This window comes from Ciona robusta, chromosome 1 (assembly GCF_009617815.1).
Source record: "Ciona robusta chromosome 1, ASM961781v2".
Lineage (NCBI taxonomy): Eukaryota > Metazoa > Chordata > Ascidiacea > Phlebobranchia > Cionidae > Ciona > Ciona robusta.
In genome coordinates this window covers 14,111,182-14,136,150 of record NC_143235.1, presented here as the reverse complement: position 1 = coordinate 14,136,150, position 24,969 = coordinate 14,111,182, and the positions used below count along the sequence as shown (strand labels likewise).

At 35.5% G+C, this 24,969-nt stretch overlaps 3 protein-coding genes and 1 long non-coding RNA gene across 9 annotated transcripts; 2 read left to right on the top strand and 2 right to left on the bottom strand.

The window, feature by feature from the left end:
- Nucleotides 1-132: 132 nt before the first annotated feature.
- Nucleotides 133-13,741, top strand: LOC149743564 (EF-hand calcium-binding domain-containing protein 6-like). 2 transcript variants are annotated; one of them, XM_089891034.1, is made up of 19 exons: nucleotides 133-2,187; nucleotides 4,360-4,389; nucleotides 4,753-4,856; nucleotides 5,306-5,484; nucleotides 5,697-5,838; nucleotides 6,245-6,417; nucleotides 6,693-6,844; nucleotides 7,122-7,267; nucleotides 7,599-7,795; nucleotides 8,230-8,406; nucleotides 8,713-8,823; nucleotides 9,071-9,157; nucleotides 9,519-9,656; nucleotides 10,022-10,144; nucleotides 10,519-10,639; nucleotides 11,364-11,536; nucleotides 11,890-12,061; nucleotides 12,649-12,757; nucleotides 13,075-13,741. In XM_089891034.1, the coding sequence occupies exons 1-19, from the start codon at nucleotides 1,896-1,898 to the stop codon at nucleotides 13,203-13,205; spliced, it is 2,757 nt and encodes a 918-aa protein (XP_089747160.1). In that variant the 5' UTR covers nucleotides 133-1,895; the 3' UTR covers nucleotides 13,206-13,741. The 2 variants fall into 2 exon arrangements, with proteins under 2 accessions (XP_089747160.1, XP_089747895.1); XM_089891769.1 differs by lacking the exon at nucleotides 4,360-4,389.
- Nucleotides 5,343-8,846, bottom strand: LOC149743565 (uncharacterized). Its single transcript, XR_016384863.1, has 4 exons — nucleotides 8,705-8,846; nucleotides 6,239-8,390; nucleotides 5,686-5,852; nucleotides 5,343-5,476 (listed from the first exon to the last, which is right to left on the bottom strand). It is a non-coding gene; the product is annotated as an uncharacterized LOC149743565 (long non-coding RNA).
- A 784-nt stretch (nucleotides 13,742-14,525) lies between the features above and the next one.
- On the top strand, nucleotides 14,526-20,654 carry LOC149743563 (prolyl 4-hydroxylase subunit alpha-1-like). The gene is made up of 12 exons (XM_089872807.1): nucleotides 14,526-14,734; nucleotides 15,080-15,231; nucleotides 15,631-15,768; nucleotides 16,182-16,363; nucleotides 16,771-16,865; nucleotides 17,334-17,472; nucleotides 17,769-17,945; nucleotides 18,264-18,434; nucleotides 18,965-19,018; nucleotides 19,123-19,185; nucleotides 19,439-19,604; nucleotides 20,007-20,654. The coding sequence occupies exons 1-12, from the start codon at nucleotides 14,556-14,558 to the stop codon at nucleotides 20,090-20,092; spliced, it is 1,602 nt and encodes a 533-aa protein (XP_089728933.1). The 5' UTR covers nucleotides 14,526-14,555; the 3' UTR covers nucleotides 20,093-20,654.
- Nucleotides 20,655-21,001: 347 nt separating this feature from the next.
- LOC149743562 (uncharacterized) lies at nucleotides 21,002-24,660 on the bottom strand. Of its 5 annotated transcripts, none has more exons than XM_089873499.1 (8): nucleotides 24,458-24,660; nucleotides 24,116-24,272; nucleotides 23,444-23,582; nucleotides 23,188-23,321; nucleotides 22,729-22,966; nucleotides 22,110-22,355; nucleotides 21,572-21,687; nucleotides 21,002-21,397 (listed from the first exon to the last, which is right to left on the bottom strand). In XM_089873499.1, exons 1-8 carry the CDS (start codon nucleotides 24,501-24,503, stop codon nucleotides 21,388-21,390), a joined length of 1,086 nt encoding a protein of 361 aa, XP_089729625.1. In that variant the 5' UTR covers nucleotides 24,504-24,660; the 3' UTR covers nucleotides 21,002-21,387. The 5 variants fall into 5 exon arrangements, with proteins under 5 accessions (XP_089729625.1, XP_089729491.1, XP_089729419.1 ...); XM_089873365.1 differs by having other exon boundaries at nucleotides 21,002-21,311; nucleotides 24,116-24,212; nucleotides 24,458-24,658; XM_089873293.1 differs by having other exon boundaries at nucleotides 21,002-21,311; nucleotides 24,458-24,657.
- Nucleotides 24,661-24,969: the final 309 nt, after the last annotated feature.

The following is a 24,969-nucleotide window of genomic DNA, read 5'->3' as shown; positions in this document are numbered from 1 at the left end:
CGTATCGAAACAACGTTTGATTATTTTGTCGTTAACTTAGCGAGAAATTCATCCGCGTTTACCGTTCAACCGGAGGTCGCTTTAATAGAACAGAACACGCCGAGTACTATGACGTTACAATCCTTATTGACGTAACAATGCTGATTGTTAACCACGAATGAGTATTCTGGTTATTTACGCTCCTAAATATACAGGAATTCGTGCTCGCTAGATGGCGTTAAAGCGAGGTTAATTATTCCCAGCGCGTCGAGCAATTTCGCGCTTCGTTTGTCGCAGATCAGACGCGTTAATTGTGAGCTCATAATGGCAGATGATTCACCTTTATTACGTCATCAATAGCGGATTGTTAAGGCGTGACGTCACAAATGTGTCTTCGATTTATCGGCGACTGCTTGTTAATTCGAATAAATTAAAATAAATCAACTTTAAATTCGAAACTTTATGTGGCTGAATTGTATTCTTATCCATGGTTAAATACGATCAACCTGATCTGTTTAAAAACTTCTTTTAATTGATTAGTTTTTGCTTATTATAAAAACGTTTTTTACTTCTTTATACTAAATGGGCCGAGTAAATGCAACTTATTTATCCTCGCGTGGCCGGAAAACGACAGTCGTTATGACCAACGTCGTATATAACACGAGTGTTCTGTTTCATACACCTCGTGCCAGCTTACGAGTTACCATATGTATGTAACTATGTGAGTGATTATTTTTTGGCTTTACCCCTTTGTATGACTGACAAATTAGACAACTCCTAAGACGTAAGTGAATACGAAGTTGAAACAATTGCCGTTTAAAGTACTAAAGTTTAATTTAGTATTTTCTTTCGTTAAACATTTTAACAGGTGGTGTCGAAACATCGCGATTAAAACAATCGTCTACCCATATGACGTCATAACGATTTAATTGTTCTTTCGCGAAGTGTCGATTAACAAGTCAATATTTCATTAAATATTAACGATGTAGAATACAATCAAATTGAGGAACGCAGGGTGCGAAAATAGCGAATCCGACCACGAAATTTCAATTAGGCGGTTTCAATGGCATAGTATGGTCCGGTTAATCGTCATTGTGATAAAACAATAAACGCTTCTGTCGCGTTTTTATAACAATCAACAACTTTTAGTATTTTTAGTTTGTTTTTTTATCGTTTTTAACTCTTCGAAAAATTTCATTTTGTGCCCTGTCGATTTTCTTTCCCTTGCGATTGGCGGAGTTTCGATATCACGTAACAATGAAAGAAACATTACCTCACAATGGGAGGGTCGGGTCTCATTGTTACTATTGTGAAGTGGGTTGCTAGGGCGACCGGGTACTCGAAATCGAGCATCGGAGCCGTAGCGATTCTTGTTCTATAGTTAAGAACGGGTTGTGAAAATATTGGAACTTATTTATTCAACTAAAATACTAAGCTAATGTAGGCAGATGAGTGACAAGCAGAGGGGTTCGAATTTAGCAAAAGTTTGCAGCGAAACAAGGATTTGGGTTGCCGCAAAATGGTTTATAAAGAAACAGTGCGATTATTAGAAGCAGCAAAATTGACATTTAAGAATTTAAAGGTAGTATGCTTATAGTGCTTAAGGTTATAAAGTCGTTTTTTTATTAAATTTAATTTATAATATGTGATATTATGAAAGTTAAATATTTAGAAATGCAACTTACTACAGATTTAGGCGTCAATAAAAAAAAAGAAATGAATTAAAAATCCAAAAATATGATAGGCCTACAAAGTTTGGGCTGTTGTAGTTACGAGATAGATTACGCAAAACAGACATTAGTTTTGTGTAGCATATAACAGCTACGGATGTTTAGAATATAAAGAAAATAAGCACTAACTTAATTTTTGTTCAAAGGTTGCGCTTAATTTGGGCGAAAGTTTCTTAAAATAGAATTATGTCGCAAACCATACTCAGTAGACCTGCCAGCCAAGCCAGCAGGGTGGGCATGTTACCCCGCATAGAACACCCCTTATCCCGCCTTGAAAACCCTGGAAACATGTCGGTACGAGGGGTAACAAGGGGCAGCAGTCGGGCGGGTGATGTCCCAAAGCCCCACCGTTTATCACGTGACGCTATGAGCCCCAGACGAAAAGATTTAGACCCGAAGATGCCGATTGATTCGATTCCTGAGGGCATTGAAGTCGTTCACTCAAAAGATCCGAATAAACCGACGTTACCTGTGTTCGGTGAGTCATCAATCATATATTCGTATCTGTTTATCATATACAGTCGAGTTTGGTAAAATGGGACACCTTTTCATTCTATTTTCGCGTCCTATTTGGTAGTAAACAAAGGACATTCAAATAATTATAAAACCGTAGGCTATCCTCGCGACTTCGATAGACTGTTCTTAATTGTTTAAAAAACGATCTGGACATTTTGGTATTACGTACGAAAGGTGTCCCGTCTTCTCCACCCTGCTTTATATATACATGCTTCGTATATGTTTTCGTTCGTGATTAAGACAACTCTGGTTTAAATCCCAGTTTCCCTCTCTGCCTCACTATATGACCATATAGAATATATAAGAACCAGGTTTATTCTCGTGCATACTGAATGCGTAACCATATATCGAATAGGGTAATATGTCTCTGGTCCAAATCCCAGGTCCCCTGGCTTGCCTTACTGTAAGACCTCAATCACCTAGAATACGTTACGTTTGATTTAAATGTCGTTATAAATGCTAACACTACACAAGAGACAATCAGGTTAAAAAACGGCTGTAGGCATTAAATGTCAGAACATATTTTGGTGCATATACCCACGGCGGGTCGTATGTTTTACATATAAACTGGATCTGTTTATAAATTCCAAGTAGGCTTCCCAGAACATCATAGATTGCTTTTTTTTTGACCTGGATTCGGATCCGTAAATGGTTTATTTGCCTCACATACGTCAACGTGTTGATAAAAATTTGATGTCACGAAATTCGTGGAATGTTCAGTCTGTCCTATTGCCCGGCATCCAAATTATGCGGCGTTTATTTCTCGTTAATATTACTGGAATTATAATTACCTTATATAATATGTTTACGTACAAACAAGCAGAGCATGCGTAATATACGTGTGGGCCTACGTTAAATTTATTTTTCTCTTGGAATACGGTATACATCGATCGTTTCAACGGAATAAAACAACTACCGTTACTCAACATAAAAAAATAAACAGTCGTTAAACACACGCAATAACTAATTTTTGTTATTCATTTTTTTCAAAAACGGTATCGAAGATCATGTTTTTAAGGGACGATAAAAAGGGAATCAAAAAATGACAGTAGTTAAAACGCTTTCGATAAAAGGTGTGGGAAAGATTGTATAACATTTTTTATCTCTTTGAGTGTGGTAAAAAAGCAACAAATTAATTATAGCAATAAAGAGAATGGTGTAACAACACAATTAAATGACAGTATAGTTATAACATGGATATAACTGCATTGTAGGAGTAATTAATAAGCATGAATGCTAAATCCAGAATAAGTTCCTGATTAAAAAGGTTTTGTTTAGTGTTTGGTTCATAGATCAATTTATAAACTTAACTATTCGTTAAAATGCGTAACCGCTCTACCTATTTATAACGCGTGAGTATAGTAGGGTGGGGGAAGATGGGACACCTTGAGTACGTAATATTCAAACATCCTGACCGCGTTTTAAACAATTAACAACAGTCTATAAAAGTCATAAGGATGTGGTGTTATGATTCTTAGAATGTTTTTTGTTTACTAATAAATGGGACAAGAAAATGGAATGAAAAAGTGTCCCATATTCCCCCACCACACTATAAATATGCATTTTGCCCGGTCATAACATACCGAGACAAATACAGTCAAATAATGAACTTTGGTTTAACTTAGTACTCCGTATGTTTAATCTTATGTGTGTTCACTTCGCTACAGTACCATTGTGGTTTCAATGAAAAGAATATCAACGCCGCTCTAGAGAAAGATTGAAATATGCTTTGTAGTTTTACCGGCAATCGGATTTATTTACTTAATAAACAATAGCGATCGTAGGAACGCGAATACAACGCTCAGGTCTAAGTTATGTTACCGACAACCCTGTAGCTTTAAATAGGATGACTTAAGAATGAAACTTAATCATTTTCGTCGATATTATCTGCAAATGAATGATTGTAACGTATTTATACTCGCATGGCGGGGCAACGACCGTGGTTATAACATGGGTGTTCGGTTTTATACACCTTTAGCACAACTGAAAATTAAGACAATGTACTATCACTGGGTTGGATCAATTGCTATTAAATGGCAACCATCGAGCCCCACACTCATAACACTGGACATAACAACTCCCATATTACCGTTTAGCCACTTGCCCCACATATTATATCACGATTCTGTTACAGGACCACGAGATTTTACCCGGAGTGCGTACGGTAAGACGTAATGACGTCATTAACAGTGACGTCATCACTAACGGTAGCCAAAGCTCGAAAATAGCTGTAGCGCTATTTAGCTGATAGTAATAGCACCAACACGGGGAAAAATGACTGCAAGTAGATTAAAATTGCATTTTATTTACATCTGCAAATAAAATAGCAAAAAGCATGTTGATAGTAAATATAGTAATGTTTACTGTAATTATAGAATACATTACAAAGCGACGTAACCCAACCCTGGTGGGGGTAATGGACTAACTCTGGCCTAAATCTCAGACCCCATAGCATGCGTCACCTATATAGAGTAGAACAGTTTTCCCTTTCCTTATACATTTATATCGTTACATTTCATCTTGACAGGTAATCGAGCTGTTATGAGCCGAGCGGAGTCACGTGGTAGCAACGTCAGTAAAATGACGTCACTGTCAAGACCTGGAACACAAACGCGAATTGAAATTGATGAAGTGAGTTGTGAAATTCTATATATATTCTGATAAATTAAAGAATGTACATTTTATCCTCGCGTTGCCGGAAAACGACAGTCGTTATAACACGGGGCTCCTGTTTTCATACACCTCTACCGCTTACGAGTTACCACGTATTTTACTTTGTGGGCGAATAATTTGTTTAGTTGAAATGTTGTATATTTTATGGCTGACAATTTAGACAACCCCTACGTGATTACTGGGTTGGAGCAATTATTGTTAAACAAGCGTATGCTTACAACGGGAGCAGTGTTAAGCCTGGAATCCGTCTGTATCCTCTAAACTTAACTTTTCACCAGGGGGAAATTCCGTAAAGGTGTTTTTATTATTGTAGTGTCCGTGTTATAACGACTGTCTTTTTTCCAGCACACCAGGATAAATAAGCGTCATTTATTAACATAGGCAACTTACGTTCAATTATTTTACAGCTTGAAATGTTGCTACGCGACAAAATCAAGACCGGTGGTTTCTTCAGTGTAAGACAAGCATTCAAAAATAACGACCCAGAAGGTAAAGGAAACGTCACAAAGGAGGCACTCATGCATATCTTGACGTCATTGTTGGGTAGAGTTTTGTCTTCAAAACAATTCCATCTTTTACTAAAACGGTAAAAAATATCCTGCTATTTTTTTTTATTAATAATGTTTATTGAATGTAACTTATTTATCTTCGCGTAGTGGGCTGTCTTATCTATTTTGGCCAGTTGCTCTTATAGTGCATTCCACTAAATAATATTAACTAATACCACATTCGAAGGAACTAATAAAATCAACACAAAAAATAAAATGCAAAGTCACTTATTTTTTACCTAAACCCCAGACTTCACCTTGATGATCGAACTGTCGTCAAATTCGAGGAGTTTTACGCTCAGTTTCGTGAAAGTGTTTCATCTGAATATCCTCGTTGGTTGGACCCGGTTGCAAGGACGCAGACGGAGCGTGCGAGCATGACAGCGTCACAGGTTCGTGTTAACGACTGTAATTTGTAACTTACTTTATTCTTGCTTGACCAGAAAACGAGGGTTGTTATAACACAGGTTGTTTTATACACCTCATGCAATCTTAAGCATGTGACTTTGATTGTTGTTGATATAGTTTCTTTTTTACGGTTTAGTGTTAATTTTATACACAGGTGAGGAACATTGAATTTAGGCCAGATTTAACTCCTATGGGCAATACAATCCACTACTGTTTATGTAACTTGTGTTAAGCCCCTTGATATCAACATACCATTGTCCTTTACTTGTTAAGGACAATTATTAACTGTCGCTGATAGTTTTAATGACTACACTATACCTACCCCCTTAGCTTCAACCACACTAACCCTTACCCCCCCTAGCTTCAACCACACTTAACTCCTACCCCCAGGTTCACGCCCAGCTAAAGGAGAGAGCCAAACAGAGGTTTCTGGATCTTGCTGATCTTGTTCCACAGATGAATCCAGGAGGCTCTGAGAGGATCATGGCTCCGGAGTTTAGGAACGTTCTTAATAGACTCGGATTCTTCATGAGCGATGCAGAATTTGATAAAATTTGGAAAAAGTAAGAAAAATTAATATTTTTTTGTAAAAAAATGTTGTTTTTTATTAAATTGCAAGTTTTTCTTTACAAAGAAAAACAGTATCTCAGAGTTTTCTTATTTATCGAACATTCTGTAATAAAAAAAAAGTTTTCAAGATTGTTTACTTTAGTTTTTGTCATGTTTAATAGAATCACAAATAATAAAGAAGTTTATCATACAAGAATTTGATACCAGACAATACAACCATGTATGACATCAAAAATATCCAATTTATGTTGTCATATTCCATTCCCAGATACGACACATCAAACCTTGGTGTAGTGAAAGCTAGTTCATTGCTCAAAAAACTTGGAATCGAATTCCGAGAATCAAAATCGCCGTCAGCTTCTGTGGCGAGGTCTACAGGAAGTAATAAGAAGGCACAAGTTGTTACTTACGACTCTGCACGTAAGTCCTTGTTTGTTATAAGAAGGCATTACCTTAGTGGTTCTGTTCTATTCTTTGTGGGTGAGGTCCTTGTTAAGAGCCTGGGATTTAGGCCAGATTTTGCTCATTACCTCAAAACTCACTAAGCCAGGTTGTTACCTACAAATACTCATGTAAGTTGTTGGTGTTTTCTGTACATAAGATGCTCGAACTTAGAATTACTTGTTGACTTCTAAATTCGCACAGTTGTCATTAATAGCTAATAACAAATTGTTCATTCATATTTTTAAATTTTCAGCTCCAACCGGGCGTTCCATGAGACCCAGTGAAGCGGAACGACAAACATCCATAGATATCGAGAAATGGTTAAAAGATAAATTTCGTGAAGGATTTAAATCAATGCGGAAAGAGTTCAAGAAAGGGGATTTGAAAAATACAGGAAAAGTGAGTTTTGTTGCAAGTTTAAAGTTGGTATTTTTCTGTGTTTGAAATCAAAACTATTTTTATATTTGTTTCTAAACTGGTGTCTAACCAGGGGATACCATTCACAAGGCCTAATGCTGTCAACAGAGTGAATGTGTATGCATCTTTGGACAAGATACTTAATGATAAAAACTTAGTAATCGCTAAAGGTTGTCCAAATGGTCAAACATATAGGAATACCTGTTCTAACATAAATGGTTTACAGTAAATTATTATTGATTTTTTCCTTTGGTTGCTTGAATTGCATAAAAATGATTTGGTTTTAATTTTACAACTTAAATGTTTTTTTCAGGTACCACGTGATGTTTTCCGTCGAGTAATCTCGCAATTTGATCTTTTCCTCCGGGAGGATTCATCTTTAAACATGTTCCTTGCAAGATGTGGATTACCAGAGCATGGTGAGATCTCTTACGTCGATTTCTTGAATAAGTTCCAAGACAGAAGCGCGACAGGGATGGCTCATAATATTCTATCCAACCCAAAACACAGGTAGGCTGGTATTGTATTATGTGGATGAAGTTTGTCATTAGCATAACTGGACTAAATATTGTAAAAAAGTTTATACACAGTAGGACACACAGCACAGTGTATTTGATTTGCATGGGCACAAAAAAAACTACATAATTAGTTTTTATTAGGGAAGTAGCCATAATTAACTTCTTGCTGCACCCTTTGGTAAGCAAACATAATATTTCGATTTTTTGGTCAGAATAACAAAATCATATTAGATAAAACAACAAAAAGATCAAAATTAATGACAAAAATGCAGTCTTCAAAATGGGCTGTGATTATAAATACTAGAAAAAATTGTTACATTATTTTTTAATTATTACCATACACTTATAATACACCTGGCGGCAACAACATGCACATTAATATTTTAGAAAAATTTAAAACTGAAGCCTTTACTGTTTTACCAACAGATTCAACAAAGAGCCTCGCCCCATCAGCCCCAAATCCACTGTTACAGCTGTCGAGTCGAAAATGATGACATTATTTCAATCAGACTTCCTTGCTTTGCTTGGAATGTTTCATAAGATTGACAAACATCAAGAAGATGTGATTTCTCAACAAGAGTTCAGAGCTGCCATTGAGAGCAGGTGGCATGTTTGTATTATTGAATATCTTATCCGAAGGTTGCCAGGTTCAAGACCTGAAGCTGCTACCATCATGGGGGCATATGTCCTTGCACAAGACATTTTACTAATATACTATCATTGCTTATGTAACTTTGTGGGTGATTCACTTTTAAATATTCCCCTATTTTTGAATGTTTACCTGATAATTTAAAAAATTTAACTTCTAAAGACCGCTATCACCCAGAAAGTATTAGTAACATAGACCCACAAAAATATTGAATAACATATGCCCATCAAATCAATACTAAACTTTACTTACCCCCGTAGATTCCAGCTTGAAATGAATGATGATGAATTCAGTCACTTCCTTGAACAAGTTCCATTAAATGAAGATGGTGCAGTCAAGTATCCAGAGTTCATGGCTCAGTTTGATACAAAGTAAGTTACTAGTTGTATCAGTGTTTCCCAACCCAAAATCTCAGTGTTGACCAATCATAAATTTCAGTATTATTTTTTAATGACTTTTTAGTATTTTTTAACTCCAATTCCAAAAATATATATAAAATCTTATTTTATCAAATCTTGGTGTGTTCATACCAAATTAAAAGTGTATTAGTCGGTTTTCATAGACACAAACAAAGTTTTTCCGGTCCTAAGCTTATTGTTTATTTTATGTTTTTTACAGACAAGGTGCAAAGAGTTTATGGGATGGCAAGTCTGTTGTTTCAAAAGCTGCTGTGTTTGTTCCTACATCTGATAAACCAAAGGAAAGGTAAGAGCATGCATGCCATGCTAATTATGCAGAAGTTTTTTTTGACTTATACCCCAAGGCAACCTTATCTATATATACTATCTGTGATATGCAAGAAATCTAATAATGGTATAAAGGGAATTACATGCACAGTTTCTATTTTTTGTGTTGTATTTTAGTTACTTTTATCCCTGTAATTTGAGTTGTGTCACAACATGAAACTGCCACAACTTTTAAGATGTGTAATTTGTGTTGTATTAGTATATTTGTATAATAATAAAGTGAAAAGAGTAACTGGCGCAACCTAATAAAAACCCTTATATACCAAAATGTTACCTTATACATTTTTAGTTTGAATTTAATCATAAGATATTTTCTTTAGAACTGTTGATGACCTTCATTCAATATTGAGGGTGATTGTCCGTAACGACATGGCAAAGCTGGAAGGAGAATTCAGGCAGCTGGATGAATACAATAGTGGGAAGCTTACACAAGAAATGATGTTCCAACTATTATCAAAGTAATTTATGGTGTTTAATTGTGAGCATGAGGTGTATGAATACACCATGTGTGTCTGGTGTATAAGAAGACACTCATGTTATAACTTATTAGTGAGCATGAGGTGTATGAATACATCATGTGTGTCTGGTGTATAAGAAGACACTCATGTTATAACTTATTAGTGAGCATGAGGTGTATGAATACACCATGTGTGTTTCGTGTATAAGAGGACACCCATGTTATAACTAGACAGTGAGCATGAGGTGTATGAAAACAAAAAAAAACTTAGTTTACCAGTGCCAATTAAGAATCTGCTTCGTAAGCTGTATAAAGACTCAAAGACTTATTTGAAGTCCGTATATTAAATTCTCCCGTTTATTACAGAATGAACATTGTACCGTCAGTAACACGAGGTGAAATAAGAAGGTTGTGGGAAACTTTCATTGTCAACAAAAACCGAACATTCAGTTTTCTGCAATTTGTTCGACATTACGGTTACTCACTCAAGTAAGTGTTTGAACACTGGAACTAAATGAGCTTAAATGGATCAGTGTAAATGTTCCCATACCTCTATCTTTTAAGAGCAGTCTAGGGATAATATTATTATAATGAAACAATAGCTATTGGGTGTTGAGGTAATGGACCAACTCTGAACTAAACCCCAGAACCCAAAGCATACCTTGCACAAAGTTACATATGTGGTAACACATAAGCAGGCAAGAGGTCTATAAAGCAAAACATCCATGTTATAACGAACGTTATTTTTCGGCCAAGCAATGCTAACTAAGTTATACTTATTCGTATCTGGTCTGCCTATTTTAATGTACAACTATTTTAACCCCATTTAATATTAATGCTACAAATGCTTCTTTTTATCCTAGATCTGCAGCATTCCCGAATGCCAAGATAGCTCCACCACAACGAGGGGATAATGACTTCATGATTAGGTCAAGGAAACTTAACTGTGCGGCAGATATGTTAGAAGATAGTCTAAGAGCTAAGGTATGTATGGGTATTATTATGATGGTGTATATAACACACCTTCATGCATGATATGAAACATACATTAATGGTATAACTTAATAGTGTGTATAGCCTGTAGGTGTAAAAATACACCATGTGTGTCTGGTGTATAAAACGACACCCATGTTATAACTCAATAGTGAGCATGAGGTATACCTTTCTAGTGAACTGTACCAATACACCATAACTAGCACTTCCTATTCATCATGGCTAAAGTATACCTATATATAAATTCCATATATATCCATACATATTACTACCATATACATTCATATATTTTATAATACTTCCATATAAATCTTGTCCGGCGCCATACCACAGTTGGTTAGTGGTAACTCCGAGGTAATGGGTTCAAGGCTCGTCATGCTACCATTGTGGGAGTATGTGTCTTTGGGTAGGACACGTAACGGTAATTGCTCCAACCCAGTGGTCACTAATAGGTTGTCCAAATTATCAGCCGTACATAAAAAAATGAAAAAAATCAACAAAAAAATAATCACTTACAAAGTCACATACTTGGTAACTCAGAAGCTGGCGCGAGGTTTATGAACATCCGTGTTATACCGACTGGCGTCTTCCATATATATCCATACATATTGCTTGCATATACATTCATATGACCATATATAATACTTCCATATATATATCTCCATATATAACTTTGTATACTCTATAACCACTTTCCATATTTTATCACTCACAGGTTGATTATTTATGGGAAGACCTTCGTCGTGAGTTTGTTGAGATGGATCCTTACCACACAGGGTTTGTATCACGGGATGAGTTCCGTGATGTGCTCATGGAGCTGTGTGTTCATCTCACGAATCATGAAGCTGAGATCATTTGCAACAAGTTTGAAACAAACACGGATGGAAGGTAAGAGTTGTTTAAACATTTTTTCCAATTACACCTTAATTTCTTTTATTTGAATAAACTTTAGTATGAGTTAATTTATACTGTATTGTGGGTTTAACAGCCATGCTTTTATTTAACACTTAAAATAAGCGATTGTCTGTTTGTCTGTCTGTTTAAATGTGTTTGGATGTTTTTGTTTCTATACATTACTATTACTGAGTTTTTTTGTTGTGTATCTATGTTTTTGTGTGCATGTTATTGTCTGTGCTCTTAACTTACAGTTTGTATCTTTTGTACATATTTTTATGTTATAACATAATACGTTAGGCACAATCAATATATTCCCCCTGTATTAACAACCCTCTTTCCTTCAGAGTTTCATATGTTGAGTTCCTGCGACCATTTGCACAACGTCGGCAGTTATGGAAGGAAGGAAACAACATGCACTCTATACTAACTCACCCACAAGCTGAACTACCTGGATCCATCACTGCAGGGAAACCAACTAAAGGTCTTGAAGCAGTGACTTCTAAACTAAAGCAGCAGGTATGGGTTTAGATATATTGAAAATTAAATAGCATGCTTTTTATGCAATATTGATTGAATGTTTTTTTTATCCTGGTGTGGGGGTGTAACGACAGTTGTTATAACACGGGTATTCTGTTTTTTGTAATGTATGGAAAACAATTTAGACAGCCTAATAAGTGACCATTGGTTTGGAGCAATTTCTGTTAAGGGTCTTGTCCTAGACCAACCTTTTTTTGATTGGTAGTATCCAATCTAATATTTTAATGCAAATATTGGACATGGCGAATTAAAAGTAGGAACTTGGAAACGTTACTTCATTAGTCGATAATTGGAGATTCCTGTTTAAATCATTTAAATAAACCATGTAACAAAATCTAAAGACCCGGCGTTAGTTTGACCCGCATGTCATTCAGCCTTTTATTTAAACGCTACAATGTTTCTTGTTAAAACTCACACGAAACTAAATCCTTTAATTTTACCATCGCGTGGTAGGGAGTTGTAACATCTCACTGACAATTGTTCCGACTGTAACTTGAGACTCGCTACAAAATACCGGGACTATGTCAATTACTTACAATTGCTTTTCTTTTTTTTATTGTTTAAAGCTTGCGGGTGATTGGCGTACTCTAAGAAGGGCGTTTAAAAAGATGGATGTGTCTGCTGATGGAATGCTGACTCTGCCAGAATTTCGAAGCGTTCTTCGACTCTGTAATGGTATGTATCTCTAGCCCCACCATGAGGTTGAACAATTTGATAATGTTTGCCACTATGAGTAACTAAATGTAAATTTAATCTTTTCTTGTATATGTGCTGCTGCCAGGTGTAAATGTCAAAACCAACAATTGTTATAAGATCTCTTTCCGACTTTTGCTTGTTAACTAATTTTAAGTGAGACCTAAAACTGTAAATGTTTGCTTTGACAGTTAATGTCATAAATTTGTAAAGTTCCTTAACCTGCACTTGACATGGGTGTTATGTATAATGTTATTTGAATTTAACTTGTAATCAACATAAAATAATCTTTTTTCCAGTGGTTTTAGATGAAGACGAAGTCTACCATGTTCTTACACAGTATGACAAAGACCTGTCTGGCAAACTGGACTACAAGAAATTCCTGACAGAAAATTTAAGCCGACCATCATCAAAATTATCGGGTGTCTGATGTGGGGGTTTATACATGAACAATGTATGTGCTATTCTGCTGATAATTTGATGGACTACTTTCGTATTTCATTACATTCACCTCAAATAACCATACATACTAAAGTGCTGGTCAAATATTACTGGATACAAGTGTGTGGTTCAAATTTTATTGAAAAAGTTATCACATTAGTATTTTACCTAAGTATTTTCAAAGCGTTTTCCTTTTTGGATCTAATTGCCAAATTTGTGTGAAATATGACAAATTCTCAATTATTATTTAATTCTTTGCGGATTTATTTAGAGATTATATTGTACAAACTTCTGTATTACTTAATTTAACCTGTTTGCCAAATGTAATATATTTGTGCTTTGTATTTTTGCGACAAATCAGTGTTTTTATTACGGTACTTAAGAGTTCAACAAGTTATAGTTTTACCTAGAGTAGGTGTACATTGTATACGACAGTTCAAAACGCACACGCCGTATTTTGTACAGTATGTATCAAATTCTGTGTTTTAAATCTGTTGTCAGCGCAAATACAGACGCGAAACTGTGTCGGTGTGTATGTACAATATATCAATGCTTCTGTAAACGTCGTGCTGTGCAGGACGCCAGACAGTAAACCTCCAATTTACCGTCTGTAACTAGCACCGTTTTCCTGTTGAGCGGAACGGAGAAGCGAAAAAAGCGACAGCGTCCGATTTCGAGAGTATTCTATAGAGCTGTCAGCTTTTTTCTCACAAACTTTAAAAGACAGACAAGTTGCGTACGTGACTTCTTACATTGGTGCTAAAGAATTTGACCGGATTTTACTGAATATAAAACAGCTGGAAGCGTAGTAGACGTAGTAAGATTGCAATCGCACACAACAATAAGATGGTGGTCGCATGCACGCCGTAGTAAATTACTTAGCTTTGCAGCGAGACGCGCAGAGTGTTGCAAGCGTGCGGCGTATATGTAGGAAACCAAGTTTAAGATAAGAGATAAAACATGCGTAAAAACGGGTATTTTAGGTAAAATAAAAGCAATGTGAATTCAACAATTGTAAATGGGCAATGGTTAAGTCGTGAATAGGCTACATTTAAATTCAAGTTGAATATTTTTAAATAGAAGTTCTGTTGTTTTGCATTATATAAAATATTTTTGGGGGTTTAAAATTTGGTTTCAATTGGGTACAGTGACATTATATTTTAAAACAAGTTATATATATCTGGTAATTCATTTATAAACAAACCTAGAAACCAAGCTAAAAATAACAATTGTTGTAAATTAATACTTTATTAAAAACTAACTTGGCTATGAAGCTTTTTTTAAACACATTAACAAAATTAGAACATATATAAATTATTTTGTTGCCACAGATTCAACGATGGGATCATTTGTTCTCCGTAATTTGTTTTTATTCAATTTTATTTTAATCTGCACGAAGGCAGAATGGTTTTCTTCGCTTGGTCAGATGGAAGATTTGGTATATGACGAGTTAGACCTCATTACTTCATTGAAAGAATATATTAAAGCTGAAGAAGCTAAACTGGATAATATTAAGAAGTAAATAAAAAACTTCAACCCTTAAGTTATTTATTTTATAGGAACGTACAATTCAAATTGTATGATGTGTTATTTTGATGCGTCTATATTAATTTTCCATAAGTCTAAGAATCAATGGACAAGCTACTGCTCATTTTTAGCCTGTAAAAGCTAACCATATTTGTCCTGTATTAAAAGGTTTGGCGCATACGGTTATGGCCACTGCAGCATACCACAAGATTTCTGGACTGGGGTAATGAATTATCTTTGGTGAAAATTTCCGTTCTCTAGGTGTGGCACGCTGCAGGACTATACCGTTGAATAGAATAGCCACAAACAACAGTTAAATTATATTTGTAATCACAGAATAGCGGAAAGGTTTCAACATATATCGGAAAATGCGAGAAGTAACATGGATAAATATCTCGGACATCCTGTCAATCAATATCGACTCGTTAGAAGGTTGGCCACCGAGTGGGCAGATATGGAGGATATTGTTAACGAAAATGTTGCCGAAGGTATAAACATGTTTCATGTAATTAAGGGTACTTCTATAACTAGAGTACCCTTGAACAAACCTATAGAAACCTAGATGCACCAAAACATTGTTACGTAAAGAGCAAATTGAACGCCAATTTATTTTCAAAATAACACAGCAGTTGCAGTTGGACTACTCGGTTTTTATATGACTCTGCCCTGTCTGGAGCATCTACCGTTTAAAATGGTTCTGAACGACATTTGATCGTTAAATAAAATCTTGCATCAGATTTTTGAAAATTTAACAAATTTCTCAAGATCCTTGTGATCCATTATAAGTGGGAAGAAGGTAACGTAGACATAGGCAACCTATCTGCTCAAAATTGACAAATCTTCAGTTTCCGACTTGAGTTTAAAATTGAACTTTTTTTATCCCACAGTGTTTCTTACCAACTTAACACAGAAACAATCACATTTTCCTGGTGAGGAAGATGTTAAAGGAACAGCTGAAGCAATCATGAGGTTACAAGACACGTATCGTCTCGATACACATGATGTTGCACGTGGTATAATAAAAGGTGAGGTTTCTCCATTGACCATGCTATTGATTTTCTGTGATAAGCTAATTATATCCCAAGTCAATAACCCAATGAATACATTACAATAAGTCTACTGTGGTAGTGTGGTGGGAACATTTAAAGTCTGTGTGAGTCACAAAATATCACAGTAGGAGTTAGGTTATGTTTTCTTTGTCTGTGCCAACATTTAACAAGCCAAAATAAAGGTATCTCTTTAGTCTATGTCCACTTTTAGCAATTAAACCCATATATTTACATTCTAAGTAACAAGCTGCTAGTATAATAAAAAAATCTGCATTAGTGAATTTTACATTTTAAATCTGGTCTAAATCCCATGTCCCCAACAAGGACCTCATCCATATAGAATAGAACATTTGACTCCAGATTCAAACCAAACCTTTTTTTACCCACAGGTTTGCAGTCGAACCAATCCCTCACAGCAGACGATTGTTTCCACATCGGTCGAACTGCTTATCTTGAAAGAGATTTCTACCATTGTAGGTTATGGATGAATGAAGTTCTCAACCATCAAGAAAATGGATTGACTTATTCAAGATTTGATGTCTTGGACCATTTGTCATACTGTACAGCTCAAGTAAGTTAAGATTAAACTTGTAATTGTCAATCACAGGAAACCTCATAAATTGATGTGGTAAACGCAATTTACTTGGCTGTGCTTGTTTGTATAGACTGTAGGGTGACGTTTTTATTAAACTCGTAATTGTCAATCACAGGGGGAACCTCATTGATTAATGTGGTGAATGCAATATACTTTGGCTCTGCCTGTTTGTATAGACACCTAACAGGGTAATGGCTGTTTTAAGCTTAAAACTGGGGTGCTAAAACATATGATGTCACTCCTGTTTTAAAACTTGGAGTAGCATCACCAGTGTTACAAAAAGACAGTTCACATGTGCAAAAGCACATAAAAGCCAATGAATTAGAATTATGCAAACCTGTATGTTTTTTATTTAATTTGATTTAAGTACGATTCCATTACAGGGCGGTAACATACAGAAGGCTTATGAGATAACAAAAGAAATGCTCCAGATTGATCCATCATTGGATAGAATACGAGGCAACCATGAACATTACAGGTGATTAGTCTTGGTGTGTTTTGTATTCTATGATGGGACTAATATTGGTATTTGGTTTGGTAAAGTTTTTCTCAGTTTGTTTGTTGGTTTTGAAAACAACACATTTAACAATCGCTGGTTTAATTCAACAGGATCTAAATGGTATCTAAATTTGTGTGTGTCTGGTGACTAGTGCATAACAACACACATGTTATAACTTGACAATAAGCATGCGGTGTATAAATGCACCATGTGTATCTAATGTATAAGAAGAGGCTCATGTTATAAATCGACAATGAGCATGAGGTGTATAAATACAACGTGTGTTTCTGGTGTATAAGAAGACACCCATGTTTTAACTCGACAGTGAGCATGATGTGTATGAATACACCATGTGTGTCTGGTGTATAAGAAGACACCCATGTTATAACCCGAAAGTGAGCATAAGATGTACACACAAGTTAATACAAAAAAACACAATCTTCCCAGGCAACTCCTTGGTGAGCGTAAACGAGGAGACGATGGAGATGTTGAAGAATTTCAACAATCCAAGCAACAAGCTGAATATCCATCAACACCTGAGAGAGTGGATTATGAGAGGTTGTGTAGAGGGGAGGGAATTCATATTGTGAGTTAGTTGTTTGGTTTTGTAACTGATTGTGATTGCACTATGAATGATGTGGTAATTAGTAATTACAGTAATATGTATATGTGAATTTGAATAAAGTTGGTCGTACATTTAAATTAAAACTTGGTTATTATAAATATTTTGAATCTCAGACTTTACTTCTATAAAAAGCAATGTTTTCTTACAACATCTATTATGTTTCTATTCTATATGGGTCAGGTCCATAGTTAACTTATTACCGTGGTGTATTTCTTTTATTTTAGTGATTTTTATTTTTACTCTTTGTATTTGAACAGCCCCCCTCAGTGGAACGAAAGTTGAAATGTTATCTTTATACCAACAATGGTCACCCACGTCTTTTGCTTCAACCTGTTAAACTAGAAGAGTTATGGCATTCACCCCACCTTGTGAGGTTCCATGGTATTATGAGTGACAAGGAGATGGCTATGATCAAATCACTTGCTAAACCAAGAGTGAGTTGTGAATTGCTTGGTTTGTTATGAAGATCATGGTATCTGTGGTTGGGAATTGTTTAAACACAAGCTGCCAAAGGGCATATGTTTAAAGGCCAGTCTATTCAAACTGTAGCGTGTATAAGATGACTTACAATGTTATAACTAAACATAAGCATGAGGTTTATGAATACACCATGTGCGCTGGTGTATAAGAAGACACCCATGTTATAACATAACAGTGAGCATGAAGTGTATGAATACACCATGTGTGTCTGGTGTATAAGAAGACACCCATGTTATAACTTGACAGTGAGCATAAGCTTGTTTTCTACTCAGTTACGCAGAGCCACAGTCCAGAACCCCGTGACTGGTGTGTTAGAGTTCGCTCATTATCGAGTTAGTAAAAGTGCTTGGTTGAAAGATGAAGACCACCCTGTTATAAAGAGAGTATGTCAACGCATATCTGATGTCACTGGTTTGTCCATGGAGACTGCAGAAGAGTTACAAGTATGTGCATTGTGACGTCATTTACCATTGCATCATCATAGTCGAATGTTGCATTAAATTTTATATAATATATTTAATAAACAAACCTTTTTGGTTTTTCTTACAAAGCATAGCAGACATTTATTTTTAGAAGGGTTGCATTGTGATGTCATGTGTTTATTGTTTTGTCAAAATCTAATGTCGTATTAAGAAAATGTTTTATCATTATGGCACTTAACAATACTCTCTATTTTTTCATGGTGTTTAAATATATAGAAGAGTGGGGGAAGACAGGACAACCTTTAGAACATAATGTTCAAATGTCTTGTTTGTGTTTTAAACAATTAACAACAATCTCTGGAAGTCGTGGCGAAACGGTTTTATAATTCTTTGAATGTTCTTTGTTTACTACCAAATGGAACGAGAAAATAGAATGAAATAGTGTCCCATTTCCCCACCAACTATATAATAAAGTATTATATCTGTAGAAGAAGCAGAATCATTCTTGTTATGCATAATATAATGTTCATGATAAATGTATTTGATCTCAGATTGCCAACTATGGAGTGGGTGGGCAATATGAACCTCATTTTGATTATTCAAGGGTAAGTATTTGCTCTCTTGTTTTTAATATAACTGTGCCATACCATCACATGTTAAAAATTTCTCAAATACATATATGATATTAATGGACTTTTCATTCAACCAGAAATCCGATTTTGGGAAATTTGACGATGAAGTTGGAAACCGTATTGCTACTTTCCTGACTTATGTAAGTTCTTTGTAACTAATTTTACTTTCATGACAAAGTTTACATGAAATCTTTAACTGAAATACACAGTTTACACATTTTGGAATATAAATTATTAGGAAAACATGAAATTTTCTTGATCACAATTTTCATCCAAAATTTTCTTGATCATATTTTTCATTCCAAATATTTCGTTTATTTTAGTGATAAAAATGTCTTGATCACATTTTTCATCACAAATTTTCATAATCACAAACTTTTAATTACATGATAGATGAGTAATGTAGAGCAAGGGGGAAGCACGGTGTTCCTACACCCTGGGATCGCTGTTCGACCAATAAAAGGATCCGCCGTGTTCTGGTACAATCTACTGCCCTCTGGTGCTGGAGATGAACGAACACGACACGCAGCGTGCCCCGTGCTTACTGGGGTCAAGTGGGGTAAGTGGGGCAAGAGAAAAAGGTGTCAATTGTGTAGGGAGAACAAGAGAAACAATATAAGGGAATAAAACCCGAAGCATCTTACCCCAACCTACCTTTTAGATCAAACTTATTCTTAAAAAAGTTATTTACCATCGCCATCAGTTTGATATCTGAATAAAGCTCATCTTTGATTTTGAAACTAAACTAAAGTAAAAACTTGGTTATTTTAATCGCGTTTAAAAGACGATCAGGATATTTGGATATCATGTGCTAAAGGTGTTCCAATCTTCTCCCCACAGTGCTATACTATGACTATGTGTGAGGTCTTACAGCAAGGCATGCCTGTAGATATACCTTGTGGACCAGAGTTGCCATTACACCAATATATTTAAAGTTTAAATAAGACATTGTTTTCCACAGTGAGCAACAAATGGATCCATGAGCGCGATCAGGAATTCCGAAGATCTTGCAAAACAAACATCAAAGCTGACAACAGAATCTTTTAATTGATTCCCATAAAAGCTTATGTTTTAATGACCAGGGTACTGACACTGAATTCACACAAAGGTAAAAATGTTTTCACCCCACTATGGGTACTGCAGTAAAAATTGACAGATTTAATCTGAAACACAATTTGTGTTTTTATACCTTTTTCTATCCTGCCCATTTCTGTATTAAAGCTAAAATGAACTTGTTTTGCTAAATATGATATCGTGCTTTTTCAGTTTTTTCTATGCTTGTGGTATGTTAGCTTATGACCTCGGGTGTATCCAGGTCTGGACCACATTTTCATAAATTAGGCATCAAGTACTCATAAAAAAAATGGTATAAAATAACTATAAATATAAGTCATAAAATAAATTTAAAAAAAACGTTTGAAAGTAGAGTTAACCCCCTGGTAAATTCCTGGATACACCCCTGCTTATGGTTACAGTTTTTCATATATTTTGTGCCATCATCAACTTTGCGCAGCTAATCAGTATTACGCAGTTCTTTTCAAGTTAATGATCATATGATATTCGGTTATATTCACCACATACATGCAATACAGTTAATAATAAAAATGCATTTTTTTCTCTTTTATTTCTAACAACTTTTTAAATAAGAGTCATCAGTACAACTCGTGGGACTTGATTTTGATGCTTAGTATTCACATACCCTTTGATCCTGACCATTATTTGGTTACAAAAATTTATGGGATTTATTAGGGATGTGCTGAAGTTGTAAAAGCTCGGGTTCGCCGAGCGCCGAGCTTCAACGAAAAGCTCGGCACGAGCCGACATTATAGCAATAGCATATGAGGCTCGGCGCTCGGCCCAGATTTCAGCCGAGCGCCGAGCGTCAAAAAAGGAGACGCTGGGGCACGAGCTTTTGAGTTCGGTCTCGGCTCGGCACATCCCTAGGATTTATCACAGTTATTTCCAGCAATTTACATTTATTCCATTAAAATCATGAATATAAGTATAAAAAAATTAAAATTACTGATATTGAAGAGTAAAATTCGCCTATTTATTGCACCTTGATTACAACTAATCAACTTTATAAAAATTGCCAGCATCTGAGAGATCATATTCATCATTTTTATAAAGCATTAAATTAAATGTTCGTCTCTGATGGCACAAATCGTACAATAGTCTCACATTGTCCGTAATCCGTTCAATCCCGCATAGATCGGCAAGATCATTGTTATAATTCCATTGGCGATGTCCCATTAAGTGTGCATGCCTGGAGCAACGTACAGGTTAATTGAATCCTGACCTTTACTGGGTTCGACCAACTTTTTTTGACTTAACATTGAATTTTAATGCTTCCTTAAAATAAGATGAAACTTATTTATTTTCGTGTGGCAGGGCAACAATAGTTGTTATAATGAGTGTTCTGTTTTATACACCTCATGCCAGCTTTTAAGTTACCACGAATATACTAATCATACCATTTATACACTAGCAAGTAATATTCAGTTTTCAATCCTATATCATCCTCACCTTGGTGGTAAACCACTTTCAATGCGAGCTTGGAAATCTTGTTTTTCATCTTCCAGCATTTCTTCCTCACTTAGCAGCTTTGCGGAACCATCCATTAGAGAAATGGCATAATTCACCTGTGTTTACATAAAGATGGTGTTTGGCAACCACATTCAACATAGACTTAACGGGTATTCTATTACTTCTGCTACAAGGCATAATATAGTATAGATCGGTCCTTTTTTAAACATATATCATGATACAAATATTGGATGTACCAAGAGATAAATGTGGAATTTTTTTGAATACCCAGCAATTAAGGTTAGTTTTGTATATAGTTCAGTCAGATGTACATGCAGTAGTCCAACATGAATGTAACTAGAATGAATATTTTATCTGGGTCACACGTTATAACATGGGGTTCTGTTTCATACACCTCGTGCCCGCAGTAATTCGGTTAGTGAGTGACCAGAGTGAGTATAGTTTTTAGATTCCAAGGTGCCAGACATTAATTTATCGCAGGAATAGTAATATAACTAATACAGTAGTATCTTCCTACCTGGCAATGAAACTGTGGGAATGGACAGATTACGCAACACACACCAATCAACGATAGTGTTGGATACTTAATGTTGATCAAGTGTTTATAAAGAGGGGTTATCCTGTTATTATCAACTGATACAAGGTTTCCAAGGAATGGGAATGTGTATTTATATCCAGTACAAAACATGAATACATCACATTCTATGTGGGTGCCGTCAACAAAGTCAACGCCGGTTTGTGTGAATCTTAAAGGTACTGGTCTCTGCAAAAAATTGTAGATTATAAAGTGAAATTATAATTGACTATAATAAATTTATTTAAATGAATGAATGTAAGTTATTTATGCTTGGCAGAGCAATGTCAGTCGTTATAACATGAATGTTGTGTTTTATACAGTGCTTGCAAATGTAACTTTGTGGGCTGTTCTTTATGTATAGCTGACAATTTAGACAACCCATTAGTGGCCACTGGGTTATTGATAAGTGTCTTGCCCACGACACATGCGCTCACAGCGGTAGCATAAACAAGCCTTGAACCCACAACTGCTGGGTTAGAGACAGAGGCATTAATGTTGTTAGTTTGATCTTAAAAGTAAATTTGTGTAAAGCAATTAAAATATAATGGTCAGTACTAACCTCTTCCACATTCGATGGCAATTCAGACTTAAACTGTGATCCTTTATGACTCATAACAACCTTTGTTGCATGAGGTGCCAAATCAAGCGCTATGTCGGTACCAGATGATTTAGCTCCAAGAATAACAACGGTTCGGTTTTCAAAGTCCTGTGGTGCCCGGTATTCGTGGCTGTGTAATAATCTACCCTGGAAATCGGACATTCCTTCAATGTCAGGAACACATGGGACGGAGAAGTGTCTGGAATATGGTTACATTGAAACTGTTGTACTAACTTGTATATGATGTTGATGCCATGCGTATTATTAAGTACAATGAAGCTCTTCTGCCAATTTTTACAAATTATAAACAGATCAGTAATGTTTTTAAACATTAAACATTCATTTATTTCCAAATTGTAAATCACTTGTCAAAACTGATGAAGCATTTATGTCAAAAATATTTATTATACAACCACATACCCATTACAAACCATTACTCCATCAAATATATTGCGACTGGTTTGCTTTGTAGAGACATGGTATGTGGTAACTTCCCATTTAGTGAATCGATTATCTGGTTCTAATGGCTCCACTTTTTCCACAAGTGTGCTAAACTGAGATATACATAATACATTATTATCTATTTTTACACTGCAATATATAATAGTAACATTTTTAACAACCACAAATGAGATAGGAAAACACATAACATAATACAGGCAATCAAGCTATGTACCTCAATATGGTTCCTTAGTTTATATTCATCACAATAACTTTCAAGGTAGTTTAAAACATCTGTGTGCTTTATAAATGATGGAAGGGATTTATTGAATGGAAAATCAGGAAATGCCATGACTTGCTTGGGTAGATTGGTCCTGTGGAGCGGTAAGTAGGTATGTAATATATGTAAGTAACATGCGTTATCCTTGCGTTTTTTAGGTATACACTGGGTTAGAGCAATTGCTGTTAATTGCCTTGCACAAAGACACATACGCAATGGTAGCAAGGGATTAAAGTCCTATATCTTTTATACATATTGTATAGATGTGGTTTCTGTAAGACACCCCTTAAAATAGAATACAGTAATTTTTGTAAATCCCAAATTCTCAGGCCAATCTTTGGGTGTTAGACGTATATTTCAACTTATAATACACAGATAACTAAAATGTTTTTTTGGGATCGTGTTGTACCATGGGAGGAAAACCAAGCCAAGTTAAAGAATTAGTAAACTTAAGACCTTAAGTGTTGACTTGGGACCCAGCGTTGGGTCACTTTATTTATAAGAAAGTATTCTGCAACCCCACAAAGTGCGATGTTATCTGAGTCTTTTATATGGAAATCATTGCTGTAATTCAGCTTAAATTATTTATATAAACAAACTCACAAAAGCCCCACAAATATTAGGTACCTTAAATTTTTATACATAGATGAATGAATGGGAATTCCATATTCATCCTTCCCTGTTTGTTCTGTGAAAAACCAGGTACCTCCAACATGGTTTGTACCTTCATAAACCACTGGTGTAAAGTGAGGTTTGGACAAGATGTTTCGGGCTGCACACAAGCCTAAAATGAAGCAGATTTAGGACAGAATGTGTGAAAATAGGTATAGTAGTGTGTAGTATCATTTATATGCAAGGAACCGTGATTCTGCCAGATTGAGTGAAATTCGTTCGACGTAGTTTAGAATAGGCTATCCAAAAAAATACGATATAGGTCACAACGTCGGTATATGTTAGTGTGTTTCGTACCTGCCGCCCCTGCACCGATTACTGCAATTCTTCTTGCAGGAGACATCCAATTGAACTAAGTAATGAAACTAACACTGATTCACATATATAACTACACCATATACACCAGAAAGCTCCAAAAACACAATGCAATCACATATTACGACTCACGTACGCAGATTGTAAATAGAGTCCCCAAATATTTGCGCAGCTCTGTACGATGTCTGTGGCGACAGAATTGCATCACGATTTTTCAAAAGAAAATTTTCTCAATACCTCACTTTAAAAAAGTGGCCTGTTTCTTCAAAATACCGTTTAAAACGTAACTTTAGCGTGAGTAACCCTGGTGTTTTGCAAATACATTAAGATATGCAACAGTTTGTTATAAAAAATTTCGCCTTTGTTAAAACATAAAAAATGACATTTTAATTAGCTTGTTAAATGCTTTTATAGTAACTTTTTATATTTGGCTACATTCTAAAACATTTTTTATGTGTAGTCATGGTAAATTTGCCTTTATTTGAAATAAATGA